The sequence below is a fragment of the Misgurnus anguillicaudatus genome, chromosome 19, assembly GCF_027580225.2.
Source record: "Misgurnus anguillicaudatus chromosome 19, ASM2758022v2, whole genome shotgun sequence".
NCBI classification, from domain to species: domain Eukaryota; kingdom Metazoa; phylum Chordata; class Actinopteri; order Cypriniformes; family Cobitidae; genus Misgurnus; species Misgurnus anguillicaudatus.
In genome coordinates, this window is record NC_073355.2 from 46,666,695 (window position 1) to 46,685,483 (window position 18,789).

The following is an 18,789-nucleotide window of genomic DNA, read 5'->3' on the forward strand; positions in this document are numbered from 1 at the left end:
GCTTTTTGGTATTCTTATAAAATATGAGATTGCAAACAGTACAATCCTTATTTAGTTGTGTCTAAGCTTATATCTCCACACAGCAAGTTTATTAAACACAGGATCACTCGCATGTGCACACGTACTGCTTTCATGATCAACACGTGAGGGAGTAATGGCGGCGGCTGTAAACAAACATTGATAAGTTTATCATGCTTGTCCCTTGTTGTGTTTCTACTATAATGATTACAAAAACAAATAAGAGTCCAGACAACGATAGGCAGTTCTTCTTTTGAGCTTTTTACTGCACAAAAGTAAAACTCTCGCTGGCCAACCAAACACTAACCCTGTGTTCATTTTTACGATGGCCAAACAGTAGCTACCTTTACCATGATTAGGCTACTATGGTTTTTAAAAGGTAACTTATACGTGTGAAATTAATAGAAAATATTTATATATATATTAGGGCTGTCAAAATTAACGCGTTAATAACGCGTTAACGCAAATTCATTTTAACGCCACTAATTTTATTAACGGAGATTAACGCAACGCGCAATTTCTGTTTGACCCTTGGTCCAGCCCATAGTTGAATGAACAGAGACACAGACAAATGTGACTCTCTCTAAATGAGTAAAAGGTTTTCATAGAAATAAGAACATTAAGCAAATCGTCTACCAAATCCAATGCTCTAAATGCTCGTTGGACATCTGATATGATCTTTATTTATACGTCTGAGAGGTGTAACGTTACCGTCCTCCTAATGCTTAATCTAATACAAAAATGCGTCTCAATTCATTTTGGTTTCGCTTTTATGCATGACTTAGAAAATAGACTGCAGGACTTGCTTGATGTTTAAAGAGTCATTAAGAGAGATAAAGTTCGGTACCTGATTAATGTTAAAGAGTTATTAAGAGCGACAAGACTCAAAAGCGATCTCCTCACGCTGACTGACTGACATCTGAAGCGCGTGCACACAGACGCGCGAGTGCGCGACCCGGATATATAGACATCTACACAAAATTACAGTTTTAAATATCTGTTTTGATAAGAATTCACTCAGGTAGGCTCTATAATCTGTAATGTTTTAAGTAAATGTTTGGTTAACTGTTGGGTAAAACCATCTGATGTGTAACATTATATTAGATCACTTAGATTTTAAGCAGTCTGTCTCAATGTCAATCAAACAAAAGGAAAAAAAGTTGAACATACATTGATGATGTTTTTGCTTTGTGTGTGCTAAATCTATTAGTTTTACCAGTGATTTTAAGCTATTGATGTGGTAATATAATGTATGGATGTGGACATTTTTGTGGTAATTTGACTCTTTCAACTTCAAACACGTGTAGTTCTGTCATATTTTGTTATATTTCAACAAATCATGCATTGTTCTATGTTTTAATAGAGAATGTCAAAATATGAACAACTATTTTTTAAAAATTTGCTAATTCCGACTCAACTTGCCGGCACAGGTCACAAATGATGCAGCAGCAAACAAAAATAAAGAAAGAAAAATCTTCTGAAAGGAAAATTCATATACAAAACAATGGCTGGTGATTCTGTTAAAATGTAAACAGGCTGTTGTTAACATACATTTGCATAAAGCATCTATATATGTATATATGATTAGAATATTAAAAACCTGAAAAGTGTTAAATTAGGGTACATTTAGAATGGATAAAAATGTGCGATTAATTTGCGATTAATCGCAGTTAACTCATGAAATCATGCGATTAATCTAGATTAATTTTTTTAATCTATTGACAGCCCTAATATATATATATATATATATATAAAATACACTTCCACATACTATGTCATCGCTATGTGACTCCACCCATTACATATGCATTAAAGAAACCATACATAACACATTATGTGGCTCATTATTCAACTCTTTTGTTCTCCAGCTGTCAATCACTGATTAATCAGGAGCTTTCCCGCCTCCACGCATACAGCCTTTCCCTAGCAAAAGTGTCTTAGAAATTGTAAACCAATATATTGTTTTATGTGAATGAGTAGCCCAAATGATTTTCACATCATTTTGAAGAAAAAACTCTAGACTACTAGATCCTGTTTTGAAAAGTCTTGGTAAAACATGTCTAGAATGAGTTTTGTTGACTTGTATCAGTGACTTAAAAATGTAGCTTTTTCAAAAACCACGCATAAACATTTTTTTCTCTCAAAAATACAAACATGTACATACATGTTAATCATATAATATAGTAGCCCAGTTTTTGCTGAACACAGTGTTATGAGACTTTTGCCATTAATATGTTTTTAAGCAACTGAAAAAAGCACAAAATGTCAGTGCATGTCAAAACTTCCCCAGGGCCCTAAAAACCCCTTAGACCCCAGAGGGTTAAAGTCGCTCCGAGCCCAGCTTGCTCCAGAAGATAGACTAGGAAAAGAATGGATAGGTAGGATCTGGGGAACTTGTGGTGTTGCACAAAGCGCTGGATGGTAAGCACCACTGGGTGTGTGGGTGTAACATCTGTATCTGGATTAGGTTAATAGCAATGTGGATAATAGCAGTGCTAGTGGGTGGCTAGCATGGCTGTCTTTAACAGGGAAGAGTTTGTAGCAAATCCTCCTTAGATCAGCTTGACTTGTGTCGAAAAGTTGATTTTTATTTGGTTGCTAATCATTTTGGTATTTCTGTCAGAGAAATGAAGGAGGCTGTGGTTAGTGCAGAAGGGAGTTCTTAGCTTGGGTGCAGGTGAGATCTCCTCAGAAGTCCAGGTAGAAGTAACATATAAGTTAGAGCAGGCTAAGGTTGCCACACCAACTTTCACTTTACCGCACTCTGTAGAGTCCTTTTCCTCGTCACAAGATGATGCCCGACTAAAAGTCTAACTAGCTCGTTTACAGCTGGACAGGGAGGAGTGGAAGTTTCAGCTGCGTAGAGAGTTGAAACGATTGGAGACAAAAACAGCTCTTAAGATGCGTGGGCTTGAGTTACAAGCTAGGGCCCAACCCGGCTCAGTTTCCCCTGAGATTCGGTCATCATCCAACACTACTTTTGATGTGAGTGAAAACATAGCACTGGAGCACGTTTAGAGAATCAAAAGTAGAAGGCTACTTAAGCGTGTTTGAACAAATCGCAGTAGCTCTTTATTGGCCAAAGGATGTTTGGGCCATTTTGCTTCAATGCAAGTTGACTGGCAAGGCTCAGGAGGCTTGTGCTGTACTATCAGTGGAAGACAGTTTGTGCTCTGATAAAGTTAAAAGCGCAGTTTTGCGGGTCTATGAGCTGGTGCCTGAGGCGTACAGACAGCGGTTCAGGGGCCTTAGTAAAGCTGTTAGCCAGACATACGCAGACTTCGCTAGGGAAAAGGTAATTTTGTTTGATCATTGGTGTGTGGCTTGTAAAGTTGAAGACTTTTCCTCCTTACGGGAGTTGATGTTGTTGGAAGAGTTTAAGAACTGTGTGCCTGAGAGGATTGTCGTTTACTTGAATAAACAGAAAGTGGCTACCTTACTGCAAGCGGCTATGTTAACTGATGAGTTTGCGTTAACCCATAAGGATGTCTTCAGTAAGTCGATTTCTTCCTCAGTCTCTTCCCCAAATCTTACTGCTAGCAAGAAGTCTAGTGACATGCATGTACCCAGAGATAGTTTAACTAAGAGGCTGTTTACACTTGGCATTAACATGCGTTTTCATCGATTGGATCATAAGTGGACGACGTTAATGCCAGGTGTAAACGGTGTTCAAAATGTTTTGAGCTCGTCCACTTTTGACCACTTTCAACCACTTTCAGAGGTAGTCGAAACCCCTTTCGATCGGATTGCTTTTGTAGTGTAATCGCACATGTGGTTGAATGTGTTTGAACAGCCACACGCAACCGCCTTCTCTCCGCCCATTTATCTAATCTGAGGTACTGAAAACAATGTTTTACGTCTTTTCTGACTTCTGGCACGAACACACGGTGAAAAGAGCTATTCTTAGCCTTTCATTGATACAACTAAAGCGGATGATCTCCACAGTGTCATTTTGCAAGCATGTGAAAGTTACGCGATCCTATTTTATCAATTGCGCTGAAAATTCAGAGAAAGCTCTAACATATACATATACAAAACATTGTGCAGCATGTTTACTTACAACAAAAGCAGTGGACTCTGACATAATATTAGTTTGTGTCCATATAATCTCTTCATTACTCCCGCTCGCGTTCAAATGACAGCTGAGAGACTCGCCCACATTCTCACAGACCACCCCTTCATAGTATTAAGGACAGAAGCGGTCGAAAGTGAACAAAAGAGACAGATTTAAATACCAGGTGTAAACGTGATGTGTCTCTCTCGTCCACTTGTGATCCAATTGACGAAAACACATCTTAATACCAAGTTTAAACAGCCCCTAACTCTACGTCAAGGGCAAAAACAGATAGACAGTGGGGTTTTTTTGTCATAAAACTGGTCACCTCATAGCAGATTGTATAACTATGAAACAAAAGCAGCAGGGTTCAGTTATCAAGCAGCTGAAGGGAGTGGGATTAATTAAAACTGTCACTTCTGGAAGTGAGCCTACCCCTTTAAAAGAGCCAGATGTCCCCCTCGCACGGTGTCTGGGGGCGTGGAAACAGCTTCCCAGCCCGTTGCGTTGGCTTTTACGCATGATTCGTCTCGGCTATGCGATCCAATTTTCCCGCCCCCCCCCCCCCCCCAAATTCTCTGGCGTTCGTTTCACTGCAGTGAGAGCTGCCGATGCGCAATCCTCCGTGCGGAGATTGCTGTTCTACTCGCAAGAGTAGGACGTTTCGGCAGAGCACAGATAGATCTGTTTGCTTCCCCAGAGACGGCCCATTGTCGCCTGTTTTATTCACTAGCCGACGACTCGCTCGGCGTGGATGAATTGGCACACAGCTGGCCACGAAACATGCGCAAGTATGCGTTCCCCCCAGTGAGCCTCATTGTGCAGACCCTGTGCAAAATCCGGGAGGACGAGGAGAGCGTGCTTTTAGTTGCACCATATTGGACAACCAGGAGTTGGTTTCCAGAACTCGCTCTCCTCGCGACAGCCCCTCCCTGGAAGATTCCCCTGAGGAAGGACCTTCTTTCTCAACAAGAGGGCACATTATGGCACCCGCGCCCCGCTCTCTGGAGCCTCCATGTGTGGTCTCTGGGCGGGGCGCGAAGGTTCTGAGTGATTTACCGCAAGAGGTATCTAACACTATCGCTGCAGTGCGAGCGCCGTCTACGAGACAGGCTTACGCGCTTAAATGGAACCTGTTTGTCGACTGGTGTTCTTCCCAACGTGAAAACCCCTGAGAATGCCCGATCAGTGTCGTGCTTTCACATCTCCAGCGCCGTTTGGAGAATAGGCTATCACCATCCACTATTAAAGTCGATATCGCTGCGATATCAGCTCACCATTCACCCGTAAACGGTAGGACAGTGGGTCAGCACGACCTGGTCATTAGATTTCTCAGAGCCGCACGAAGGCTAAATCCTTTGCATCCTCTCTCTATTCCTCCTTGGGACCTGTCCTTGGTGCTGAAGTCACTCCAGGAAGCTCCCTTTGAGCCTCTGCATTCTGTGAGTGTTAAATTTCTCACTATGAAAACTCTAACTCTCCTCGCATTGGCTTCTGTTAAGAGGATAGGGGATCTTCATGCATTTTCGGTTGACGATTCGTGCCTTCAGTTTGGGCCTGCTGTATACAGTGTAACACTGAAACCCAGGCCCGGCTACATGCCCAAGGTTCCCACCACTCCTTTCAAAGATCAGGTGGTGAACTTGCAAGCGCTGCCTTTGGAGGAGGCAGACCCAGCCATGGCTTTGTTGTGCCCTGTCCGTGCACTACGTATGTATATAGACAGAACGCAAAGCTTTAGAACCTCAGACCAGCTCTTTGTCTGTTACGGTGGTCAGCAGAAAGGGAAAGCTATCCCTAAGCAGAGGATGTTCCATTGGATAGTGGATACTATAGCCCTTGCATATCAAAAGCAAGACGTGCCTTGCCCATTTAATTTACGTGCTCACTCTACACATAGTGTGGCATCATCTTGGGCACTGGCTCGCGGTTCCTCGCTAACAGACATTTGTAGAGCTGCAGGCTGGGCGACACCTAATACTTTCACTAGATTCTATAGTGTTCGTATCGAGCCGGTATCCACTCGGGTTCTCTCTTTAATCCAGTGAAGAACACAGAGGGTCGGCTCGTGTGTCGGCTTGGAGCCTCTATTTTGGTGCTGCACATTTGCACAATTATGGAATGGTTAGGGCAAAAACGTCACAAAAACTGTTTTTTGCTATTCTCCACCGCCTTGATGGCCGATGTTGCGGGGCATCGGCTGTCAGCCTATCACTGATGTATTCTCTGTAAACCTGTGTAGGCTAGGTGCCCAAATTTGTACCCTACGTGGGGTTCATATGTGTGTCATCCAGTCAACCTTCTTAGGGGATGGCTTCCGCAGTGTTCCTAGCTCCGCCCAGTTTAGGTTGCTTCCCCAGTTCGCTGGTTCACTATCATGGGTTAAGGAACAGGTAGTGACGGGCCTTCTGCACTAAGCCTTAATTTCCGACCCCTACATGGAGGGTGGTGGGCTTTTGCAGGAACTGGAAGGGTTCAGCTTCAGTGGCGTTTTGGTAGGGATTCCCAATTCGTCGGTCACAACGTGACGTCGTAGTGACCGACTGAAAGGGAACGTCTCGTTACGTATGTAACCCTCGTTCCCTGAAGGAAGGGAACGGAGACGTCACTTCCCGTCGCCACAGTTTGCTGTTCCATTGCTGTTACCAGGCCGGGCACTGCTGCTCGGCTTTCTCGGCAAATAATATAGCTGATTTGGTTTTGTGCACCTGCGGCTTATATACGCACCTGGCGAGGCGGCGCCTGCATTATGCAAATACCTGCATGCCAAGTTCATTGGCGTTTTTATAGTTTCTCGAAGTAGATAGGTCGCCGCGGAGCAGTTCCCAATTCGTTGGTCACGACATGACGTCTCCGTTTCCTTCCTTCAGGGAATGAGGGTTACATACGTAACCGAGACGTTCACTGGAGTTCCAAAACAAATAGCTTTATAACCTTTTACAGACTGACTGATAGACAAACATGCAAAAAATGTAAAAATCAGGAAGGGAGCCAACACTTTTTTTATAGCACTGTAAGCTTGATAAAAAATGCTAATTTATAAGAAAATATGTCAAATGTACTTAGAGGGTTTTGCATCAAAACAGCATTATAGGCATTATTTTTTTAATATACAGACTATGTCAATACTGTATAACACATTTTGTTTCAGTAACTATCAAAATATGCCCAATAAAACACCTATGAATTAAGTAGTATATCACAATATTTCACAACTATATGGAAAACAACTCACTGGTACTTTCTGCCACGCCTAGATATAAACGGTACAAAACAATTCTTCACATGAAAATTTTATAGACCCTTTTACTGTTTGTACACAATGATGACGTGGCAGTGTATGCACCTGCATCTTGGCAATGGAAGTACGGCAAGAATCAGCAGTGAAGCAACACAGACAGAGAAAGTTATTTTAAAAAATGTACTTTATTAACTCTTTCAACACAGCTACAGATCCGTGTACTATAGTGGAGTGGATAGAAGACGTTAGCAGATGACCAAAAATAAAGTTGCCAGATACATACATACGTATATTAGTATATTATATTAGTGCAACCAAACACAACAACCAGCCATTTTGATGCTGGGAAAAGTTTTAATAAACTTTTTGAGTTGCTAACATGTTAGAACCACTGGGGAATAACACCACTTCTGTTGCCAAGATGCGCGCACAGGCTATTTGATCACGTGAGCTGTAAACGGGTCTATTACATGTAAGTTTTTGTCAGCTTAAAATGAACTCTTTCCACTTTAGTACATCAAATTCTATTAGACAGTAATTCAGAGTCATTTTAAACAGAATCAAAGAATTGCAATGTATTCATGTAATAAGTAACCGCTCAAGTAAAATCTATATGGGAAGCACTTCATTGCCATTTATAGCAGAGTTGCTGAAGCACCAAGCAGTTCTACTAGTGTTATAAAATATCTGCAATATAAAATTCTACATTTCATTTTGCAGGGAATCTCAGAAAAGTTTGGTGCAGAAGATAACGGACAAGATCCACACAAAAAGAAAGAGATTAAAATAGCAAAAATAAAGTCAATATTTAAAAGGCTTTATCTTGAAAACAGGATAAAAAAAAAACTAATAGTTGCAGATGTCCTGCAGATATCTGCATATTTATCAGAGTCTCATGAGTCTTGTGATGAAAAGGAACTGGTGAAGAATTATCTACAGAAACTACTGATGATGAACTACAGAGCAAGATACATTAAAACTAAAGCAACAAATGAACATCATACACAGCAAAGAGACAAAGACTTATTTAAGGAGGAGTGTAATATTTTCAAGGAAATGACTTTGTCTAATAAAGTAACAAGTAAACCAGACCCAGTTCACCCGATGGATATTCAGATGGCTGTGTTTCATTGTGCTGATAGTTTCCTAAAGCAGCTGATGGTCACTAAACTCTCACAGTGTCAGTTTGCTCTTCCTCTTCTTGTTCCTCATCCAGTCACACAACAGATTGAGTTTCCTCTCTGGACATTCAGACAAATCAACAAGAGCTGGAAGATGAGAAATACTAACAATGACATCATCAGTAAAGAAGAGCCTGTGTATAAAGCAGAAACTCCAATGGTGTCGTTCTTCAGGTTTGGTTCTGTGTCTTCATCCAAGTCTCAGTTGATGAACAATCTGATCAATGAGAAACACAGCACGTTCTTCCACAGGAACTGTCCAGGGAGCAGCAAAAACAGACAACTTATGGATGGAGTGGTGGAGATCGCCTGGTTCTGCCCATCTGGAGGAAACACAGACAAATTTACTGACCGTCTTGCCTTCTGTAATCTTCATGGTGATGCAGGAGTCCATAAGAAACAACTGCAAATTCTGACTAAAATGTCATTACTCAGTGTCGTTCTTCTGTCACAGCTTGATGAGAAAAACAAAAACGCAACAAAAATTCAAAACCTGTACAGAGACAACAAGCCACTTATTTTACTTTTTACTGAGGATGAATCTGCTCTTATTACCATATGGAAAGGAAAATACAAAATTGGTTTGAAAGACAGAAATCTTTCAGATGTATCTGAAGAGCTCAGAAGAGCTATAAATGATTGTCTCTCATCTTCAGCATCAGCTTCCATGTTCAGACTTGAAGATTTGTCCAAACACTCAGATATCAGAGTAGATGAGGAAGATGATGAAGACTGCAGGAGAGGAAGAGAAGCAGCACAGCAGATGATGAGTTTACTGGAGAATAAAAATCTAAAAGAAATAAAAAAATCATTTCTGCCCTGTCAGGGGAAACTCTGGCATCTGTGGTGTCAGAACAACAAAGAACTTCATCGACCTCAGGGGAATGAATTAGAACCAGAAAAAAACAAACAAACAGAAATGGAGAAAATTCGTAAAGAACAACATGAATCTCAGATGAGTGAATTCCTAAAGTTCTTTATAAAACAAATGAACTCACGTGATGCTAATAAGATGTTTTTCCTGAAATGGCTCAGAATCCTCCTGAATGAATTTACATCAGTTGATCTTTCTGAGCCACATCGCAAGTATGATGAAAAGTTGTCAACAGTCTTCAAACTAAAAGAGAAAGATAACTCTGAACAATTAAAAGCTGAAAAAACAGAACTTAAGAATATATCCGGAGAACTTCAAGGAGCAACTTTTGGTTTGGAGCACATCATAAGAGAGATCGGTCAGATCTATGAATCATGTTCATCTGTGAGGAAGAATAAGACAGATCTGAAGTTTAATTTTTCTTCTCTCCCGAGTCTTGCAGCAGAGATGATGATCTCTGGATTTCCACTGGAGCTGATGGATGGAGATGCTGCTCATGTTCCTCTAACTTGGATTTCTGCTGTTCTAAATGAACTCATAAAGAAACTAGGAGACCAGAGTGTCTTTGTGCTGTCCGTTTTAGGGCTTCAGAGCTCTGGGAAATCCACCATGCTGAATGCCATGTTTGGACTTCAGTTTGCAGTCAGTGCTGGACGATGCACCAGAGGAGCTTTCATGCAGCTGATCAGAGTATCAGAGGAGATGAAAGATCAGATGAAGTTTGATTATATTCTGGTTGTTGATACTGAGGGTCTTCGGGCTCTAGATTCTGATGGAAGATCCACAAGACATCATGACAATGAATTGGCCACATTTGTTGTGGGTCTTGGTCATCTGACATTGATCAACATCTTTGGAGAAAACCCAGCTGAGATGCAGGATATTCTTCAGATTGTTGTTCAGGCCTTTCTGAGGATGAAGAAGGTCAATCTGAATCCCAGCTGTATGTTTGTACATCAGAACGTTTCAGACGTCACAGCTGGAGAGAAAAACATGGAGGGAAGGAAAAGACTACAGGAGACACTGGATGAGATGACAAAACTCGCTGCTAAAGAGGAAGTCTGTGAAGCTGAATGTTTCAGTGATGTCATTAATTTTGATGTACAGAATGATGTGAAGTATTTTGCACATTTATGGGAGGGCAACCCACCCATGGCACCACCAAACCCAAACTACTGTGAGAATATTCAAGAACTAAAGAAAACTATTATTTCCCATGCATCAAAATCAGATGGTATGAGGCTGACAGATTTATGTGAGCGAATTAAAGATCTCTGGGAGGCTTTACTGAATGAACGATTTGTGTTCAGCTTCAGAAATTCTCTGGAGATTTCAGCATACAGGAGACTGGAGACAGAATACAGCAAGTGGACCTGGACTCTACGCAGTGCCATGCTGGAAATTGAGAACAAACTACACAACCAAATAGAAAATGAAGGAATTCATGAAATTGATGAACAATATATTCAAAATAAACTAAAGGAGAACAGTGAAAAAATTAAAACCTCAATGTCAGAATTCTTTGAGAAAGACCCAGATGCTGATATACTGTTTCAATGGAAAACATCATTTCAAATAAAAATTAACAATGTTCAAGAAAATGTTGTAAAAGAAACAAAGAGGAAATTAAATGTGATTCTTCAGCAGCGAGACCTTAAGAGAAAAATTGATGCTCAGAGGACACAACATGAAAATACTCTCTTAGAAAAGAGTAAAGAACTTGCATTAAAACTTAAAGATAACACAAATGATGAAGAAACTCTGAAGAAAGAGTTTGATTCGTTTTGGGAAGAGTGTGTAAAGAAGATAACCACAGATACTACTCCATTAAAAAATATTAATATACTGAGAGATGTGAGAATAGTCTTGAGTGAAATGAATAAAAGTGTCTCTGTAGAACACATAAATGAGACCACGGATATTTTCTCTGTTACAAGCTATTCAGATTATGTAATGGTAAAGAAATCCAGTGGAATTACAGGATCTCTTAAAAATGTATACAGAGCAACTCGAGAGAAGTTTGGGTACATTCTTTCTAAAGATGATGAAACACAAATAACAAATTTGATCACAGATGTTGCTCAGGAGACAGAGAAGATGATCAAGTCATTTAATATTTCAAAGATGGGTTACAGCAAAACTTACATTCAACAGCTCACAGAGAACATAAAAAAGACAATAACAGATTATGAGGAAGAGTCAAAGAAGTACATGTTCAAGAAGGAATTCTTCATTGATTTGGTATTTTCTATATTTAAGAAAGCAGAAAATACATTCAATGATCAACACAGAATGTTTAGAGAAGCCAATAATCCTGCTCTCTATTTTGAAAACAAGAAAGGAGAATACTATAATATTTTCCAGAAATACTGTCAAGGAGCAACATCAGCTGCTATTTTTGGTGAGATCATCTGTCAGAAACTGAAAGAACCCATTGAACAGAGTGTCTACAAACAGACTGCCAGAGATTTAGCAGATGAAATCAGATCAAACTGTGAATCACTAAATGAAAACAGATCAAATCTGGAGAAACACATCATGAAGAGACTGGCAGAAGAGGAGAACTTTTCAGCGTTCAATGACTACATTTTGTATCCCAAAGAACACTTCAAGGATTTTATCATGGGCGAAGTCAGTCGGTACATCAGTGATCAGTTCAGTATCAGTGTTCAACCCAAGATGAAGCAGAACATTGAAGTCCTGCAGCAGAAGATCCTGACAGCAGCTCATGAATCTACTGAAGATGTTCAAGTGAAGAGTGGAGATGTTGATTTGTGGTTGAAGTTTTTCACACAGAAGCTCTCAGATGTTCTGATATTCTCTGTGAAGGACTTCAGTGGAGTCAAACATGATGTTGATTATGAACTCTTAGAAGATGTGATGATAACAAAACTTCCATCTATAATATCTGAAATCAGCAGAGAGTTCAGCACAGATAAATTTGATGATAAACTGGATCTCAACAACAGACCAGATCAGATTCTGATTGATCACTTGTGTCGGTGCTGTTGGGTTCAGTGTCCAATCTGTAAAGCCACCTGCACCAACATAATAGAAGACCATGATGGAGATCACAGTGTTCCCTTCCATAGAGTGAATGGAATTAATGGGGTTTATAATGACGATACACAAACTCTCTGTACAGATGTTTGTTCAACTCTAGTGTCAAGTTCAAAATGTTTTAAATCATCAGATGAGTGGATTCTATTTAGTGATTACAGAAGTGCAGGAGGGGTTTATGCAGAGTGGAGCATCACGCCTGATCTCTCTGAGCTGCCCTACTGGAAGTGGTTTGTGTGCAGATTCCGGAAAGACCTGGAAATGTACCATGGGAAAAAATTCCACGACAATATAAAGAAATGGAAAAAATACACAAAAGAGGAGGCAATAGAGAGTTTAGATAAATACACAGCCCGCAAAGTTAAATGTTCTTAGCCTTGATTACATTCAAGCATTTAGCAGATGCTTTTAGTCACAGATGAGAAAACCAATGAAATCATTTGAAAAATGCAATCATATGAAAAGTGCTATAAAATTATTAGAAAATGGAGGCTAATTATTGAAGAATGCAAGGCAAGAGCAGAAAACTATTCAACTACTGCATCAACAACATTACGAGGAAAACAAAGAGGAAAGTGTGAGTTTGATTTCATTTTTATTTTGATTTCGTCGTGGATTTGTAATGGTGCATCGCAGGCTTTCTCTTAAGTGTTCAGCCTCACTGCTTAGGACAAATCAAGGACTCAAAATATTCAAACAATAATTATCAACATTTCTACACACCATAAGTACAAAGAGTAATGTAATCTTTTGAGGAGGATCAACTGTTATTTGAAACTGCTTAATCAGGGGATTGCCAACATTGTCACTTTCAAGGAGGCAGTTTATTAAAAAAGCAGCAGAGACCTGGAGAGGAGTATCACAGACCTTTATCTTTCTTTTACCTTTACTTGAGTAAATCAAAGCATGAATAAACAAAACACATTACACAAGGACAGACATGAAAACAGTGTTTTTTAAATGTATGGACATCATGGCATGCTCTTTACAAATGAGGGAGCATTTAACAACATTTTGAGGTAACAATAAACAGTATACAAAGCTACAACTGAAAGTGGGATTAAAAGTGAGAAATAGTAATGAAGCTTGGAGGAACTGCATGTTTTTCAGTAATAATATTGTTGGCAGTTTTGGAGGAAAAATTATGTTTAATCAGATGAATGCGGAACAATTCATTTGTTCTTGAAGGTTGTGACGGACTCGGATTGAGTGGGGGCTGGCAGTTCATTTCACAGGAGAGGAACAGAATGGGTAAATGTTTTTGTGATTTGGTGGCCTTGCTGTATTGCTTATTAGCAGATCATAGATTATGGGAGAGAGTGAAAACATGTAAGCCTCAGTTGAGGGTGCAGATTCAATTATGGTCCTGAATGTAGAGCTGTCACAATGATTAATTAATCGTCTCATCGCGATTGTTTGACCTCATCGCGATGATTTCAGATCACTGCAATGATTGCACAACTTTCTAAAAACACATGATGGGGGACCTGCGGCGCCTGTATAAACGAGACAGTATCAAATTACTTTTAAATATGTGTTTGTGTATTAATATTTACTGTCAGGTAAACCTTAAAAAAGATTTGATTTAAATAATCACAATAATATGTGAAAATTATTTCATAAACAAAGAAAAAATGTCTGAGAATTAAATGTCAAAGCAACAAAACAGACAATTAATCGTCATAACCGTCACAATTTATGAGGCAATTAACCTCCAGCCAAATTTCATAATCGTGACAGCCCTACCTGAAGGCGTGTGTTGGAGATTTGAATTTGTGTGACATTTAGCATTCTAAATCATTTGGAAAGTTTCAGCCTTATTGTCATTTTAATTAAATACATTTTGTGCATGAAATGAAGCCAAAGTGCTATGGAACAATGCTGGATAAAACAAAACAAGACAAAGGCCTTCTTAATTGTACATAATTACATTATCTTAAATAGACTTTTAAAAAATGGGTGAATGGTGAACATGCAGGGAGTGAAACTGGAATAAAAAATTATAAAAAAAATCTTAGTCTTGTTTAAGCTGATAATTTTAGTACATTTGTTGATTTGTAATGTTCAAATTCATCAACTGGACTGACCATGAAAACAGTCATTAAAAGTTAAATTGGCATTAAAACAGTGTGTTCTGACTTAAATAAAACAGTTCTTGAAAGTCATTTACAGTGGCGGCCAGTGACTTCTTTTCCGAGGGAACACGATGGAAGCTCGTCATTTTAAAATATGTGTTTGGCATGTCTTGTGAACCATGTGTATCACGCGTCTTGTCAAAATAAGTGCCTGCTGCAGACGCGTCTAAAGGGTTATTTTTGATGAAAGAGACACTCGCGTTTGCCAGATACTCGCTTAATCCCATGTGTCATCAGAGTTTAGTGTTAAGTTAGGGACTTGTGAGTATTTTGTGATCGTCTCTTTTATGATAAACCATTTCAACGTGTCAAGCATGCACGTATTTTGACAAGACGCATGATGCACATGGTTCATATGACGCAACAAACACATATTTTGACATGACGTGCAAACTAGGTAGTATAAAAAAGTAAACATAAAAAATACTTTTGACACAACATCTAATTTTGTACAGTATTAATTTGCATTATAATTAAATATAATTATAATTAGGACATCTACATGATTCCATATTCATCATCTATAGAGACCTCTTCACCCTGACTGGTTAGATTACATGACCTTGCTTATCCCAAACCGAAATTCCTCAAATATGACAGTTGGCCATTAAGATGTTAAAAACCATCTGCTTCTTTCACCAATACAGCAGTGCATACAATGTCATACAATAAAAAGTGACTGATTGTGTTTTTTACATAGTAATACAGGTTTGGAACAATATAAGAAATGACAATTTGGGTGAACCCCATGTAGGTTATCAGTACACTGTAAAAAAATGCAGCATGAAATTCAAACAACTTAAAGGCACACCATGGAACTTTTTGGCCACTAGGGGGTGCTAGACATGTATTTTTCACTTCTAGCGCCCCTAGAGCCCACAAGCGCCGCAGCACTGTCGCAAAGGAAAGGAACTGGCCAACCTTAAAACTAAACTAAAAACTAAACATTTAAAATGCTAAACGATCAACATTTTGAGACAACAGGGAGAAACGCAGTCATGTTACAACTTTCTGATGAGGAACTCGTCGTGGCAGAAGCCATTTTTTCAATCTAAAGGTTGCAGCCTCCGGATGACGTATTTCTAAGCTGCATACGTCATCAAGACTGTCTTATTTCACAATATTAACAATTATAAAGTTGACTATTATACTTAGTTAATCGTAAATTGTTGCAGTATGCTTATGACTTGCGAATGTAATGCTCAGTTTACCTTAATAACCCAGGCTTGATGACGTGTGCAGCCTGCATATTTGACCTCCGGAGGCTGCAGCCTTCCAATTCAGAAACGACCAGAAGTATTTCCTTGCCTTTTTCCAAACAAATATTGTTGTCGTCTCTCTCTCCCTCGTCACCAGGATTTTCCGCAATGGCGCTCGTTTTTCCTCTCTTTTGTGTGAAAATTGTCGCTCCAAATCCAAGTAAACCGATGTGATCCAAGCAGACCTAAAGTCTGCCGCTTTGTAATACGTCACGCGAGTGACAGCGGAACGCAGCAAATGAGGAAGAGAGAAGAGAGAAACGCTCGGATCTGATTGGTGAATGAATAGGGTTTGGTTTTACACTGTGAGCAAGTTTGAGTGCTATAGCATCCTGGATTGTAATGTAAATATCATAGACACAGTAAAAGAAAGGTAAATACGTGAACACAGCATCTGAATACAGGGAACTATATGCAAGATAATCGCCGTCATTTATAAAGAACATCGCATTTATGTATGAATCAAGAGTTTATATAAAAAATTGCCTTAAAGGGGAATCAAACCCAGGTCGCCCATGTCATAGGTCTATGCAAGTAACACGGTGCCACAGAGTCACATAATAGAAGTTGCTCTCTACACTCCTTAAGTAGCCTCCAGCAAAATTCACGTTAAAAACAAATTGTGTGGAGGAAGTGACGTATGCCGTAAAGCAGTCGAATTTTGTATTTTTTTTTGTGCTCTGGTTACTACCATAAACCCTAAGTTTTAAAATACGAGTAAAAGTGATATAGACCCCGTCAGGCTATGGTAGACATGTCATTCAACCTATTTAAAGTCGATGTACTATCACAAGGGTCTTGAAAATTTATTATGAAGGTTGAAAAATTACATGGTGTCACTTTAATTTTGCAAGTCAATTCAACTTAAAATTTAAAGTTACTTTCAAGTTTACATTATTTGAAAAAAAAAAACAAGTTAAAATTGTTTAACTTAATGATTAATGGTAAACTAACTTGGCTTGCTGTCCTCAAAGGGAGTTCTGCACCCGAGCTCTGAACCTTAAGGGGGTGTGCACACCAAAGCGTTTACGCCATCCGCCGGCTCATGTTTTCAATTGTTTCCATTGAAAGTGCCGCATTTTTCAAAAAAGCCAGCAGCTAGCATTTTGTTTTCGTGCCGAAAGCCGGCGCTTGGTGTTTTTTCCATGCTCACCGCCAAGAGTTGAAACATATTCAAGTTTGGGTGAAAAGCTCAGCTCGTCAATGTCAGTTCTCACACGGCCTTCCGGCTGAAATAAGCTGTCCGCAGTAAGGGGCGGGACACACCAAAGCTTTTAAATGCGTCTGAAAACGGCAGGCGGACGCCGAATGCCAGCTTTTTTTGCCGACTGCCAGCTTTCTTTAGCTGAGCGCTTGCTTTGCTGTGATACTTCTGCTTTGTTTATCAGTTGTTGTACAATGCGCTGGTTGGTCGTTGTGATATTTGTCCCACCCCTCCTCCACTGTGATTGGACGGCCGTGTGAGAACTGAAATTGACGAGACGGGGCTCAAGCCCCAAGTTCAACCCCCCACAACAGAACTGTGGGGAGGAAGAAACAGAGCAGTGAAGAAGGAGACGGGGAGAAGGAGGAATGCCAGAAGAATTGCAGCTGGAACAGGAGGCCTGAAGGCTGCCTTATATACACTCATAATGATAATTGAAGGCCTGAAGGCTTAGGCTCCTCCCGAACATAAGTTTAGAACTACTTAAAAAGTAAGTGGGTCCAATGTAATCGGTCAACACCTATGTTTGACTTAATAAAACGTTCTTTAATCAAGACCAACCTTAAGATTTTTTAGATTAGTATTGAATCTTTGAAAACGATCAAAGTTTTGTTGCAGGTGGGCAGAGCTCGAAATTGTCTTTTTATTTCCATGAGAGAAAGGAGATACGCGCAGGGCCTTCTGTTTTCCATCCACGTTTGTGTTACTGACTGCACTCTGCAGGTTGCAAATAGTACAGCCTGCATGCAGTTTTTTCATTAATTGGCTCAGTGTTTAAAACCATAGACATTATATACATAGATGCCTCATGACATGCTGGAACGTAATTCAGCGTCGCCGCCATATATGTTGGGTCTCATTACTCTACGCTAGCACCAGTGTAACCAAACCAAAAATTCGGGGAGTTATGATTCTTGTAGTTGGAGATACACCTTCCTCAGTAGAAATAAGTGCAGGGGGGCGCATTGAGGACCCATCCAAGATGGCGGCCGCGCTGATACGTCAACCGTTTCTCAATCCGAAAGCTGCAGCCTCCAGTGGTCACATATGCAGGCTGCATACGTCCTCAAGCCTGGTTTATTTAAGTTAACTGAGCATTACATTTGCAAGTCATATGCATATTACCGCAATTTACACGAATAATAGTCAACTTTATAATTGTTAAAATTCTGAAATAAGACAGTCTTGATGACGTATGCAGCCTACAAATGGGATTGACAAACGGCCGTCAGCTCCAATAGGTAGTCTATGAGGCATATAATGTCTATGGTTAAAACTTCACAATACACAATTTTAGATAATTATTTGAATTGCATGAAATAACAACAAAGAAAACTATTAAAATGTGATGAGCAGATCGCATGAAGTGTTGTTGAAGTAAAGTGTTGTAGCCTAAAGTAAAGAGCTGTAATGCTTATCAACTGAGGCTTTTAAAGTTACCACATTTACACCATTGGCACTCCATACAATAGATTTACATTAGACTGAGCCCCACGCTGAGTGCTGTTTGTTCATACACGTGTTCATAAACATAAAGTATGACTTTCCCATGCACGAAGGAAAGACAGTTATATTAACTAAGACGTGACTGTGGTGTGCATCATAGTTTACCATGGATCTCTTTTATGATACGACAATTGTAAAACTTTTGTCTGCAATTAACTTACCTCAACTCTAAAAAAGTGACGAGTTCAGTTTGAGGAAATTTCCACTTAAAGCATAATTCCGGTATTTAACACTTTGAGTCTCATTTCTGGTTTGTT

The 18,789-nt window shown here is 39.7% G+C and overlaps 1 protein-coding gene across 1 annotated transcript; it reads left to right on the top strand.

Annotated features, from left to right (window-relative positions):
• The first annotated feature begins 5,055 nt into the window (after nucleotides 1–5,055).
• LOC141350867 (interferon-induced very large GTPase 1-like) lies at nucleotides 5,056–12,803 on the top strand. The gene is made up of 2 exons (XM_073856707.1): nucleotides 5,056–5,139; nucleotides 8,034–12,803. Exons 1-2 carry the CDS (start codon nucleotides 5,056–5,058, stop codon nucleotides 12,801–12,803), a joined length of 4,854 nt encoding a protein of 1,617 aa, XP_073712808.1.
• Nucleotides 12,804–18,789: the final 5,986 nt, after the last annotated feature.

Excerpts from the sequence above, each read along its gene's own strand:
- LOC141350867 (XM_073856707.1), top strand. The coding sequence starts at position 5,056 with ATGGCACCCGCGCCCCGCTCTCTGGAGCCTCCATGTGTGGTCTCTGGG. Across the intron at positions 5,140-8,033 it reads TGAGTGATTTACCGCAAGAG|GGAATCTCAGAAAAGTTTGG; the intron begins GTATCTAACACT and ends TTCATTTTGCAG.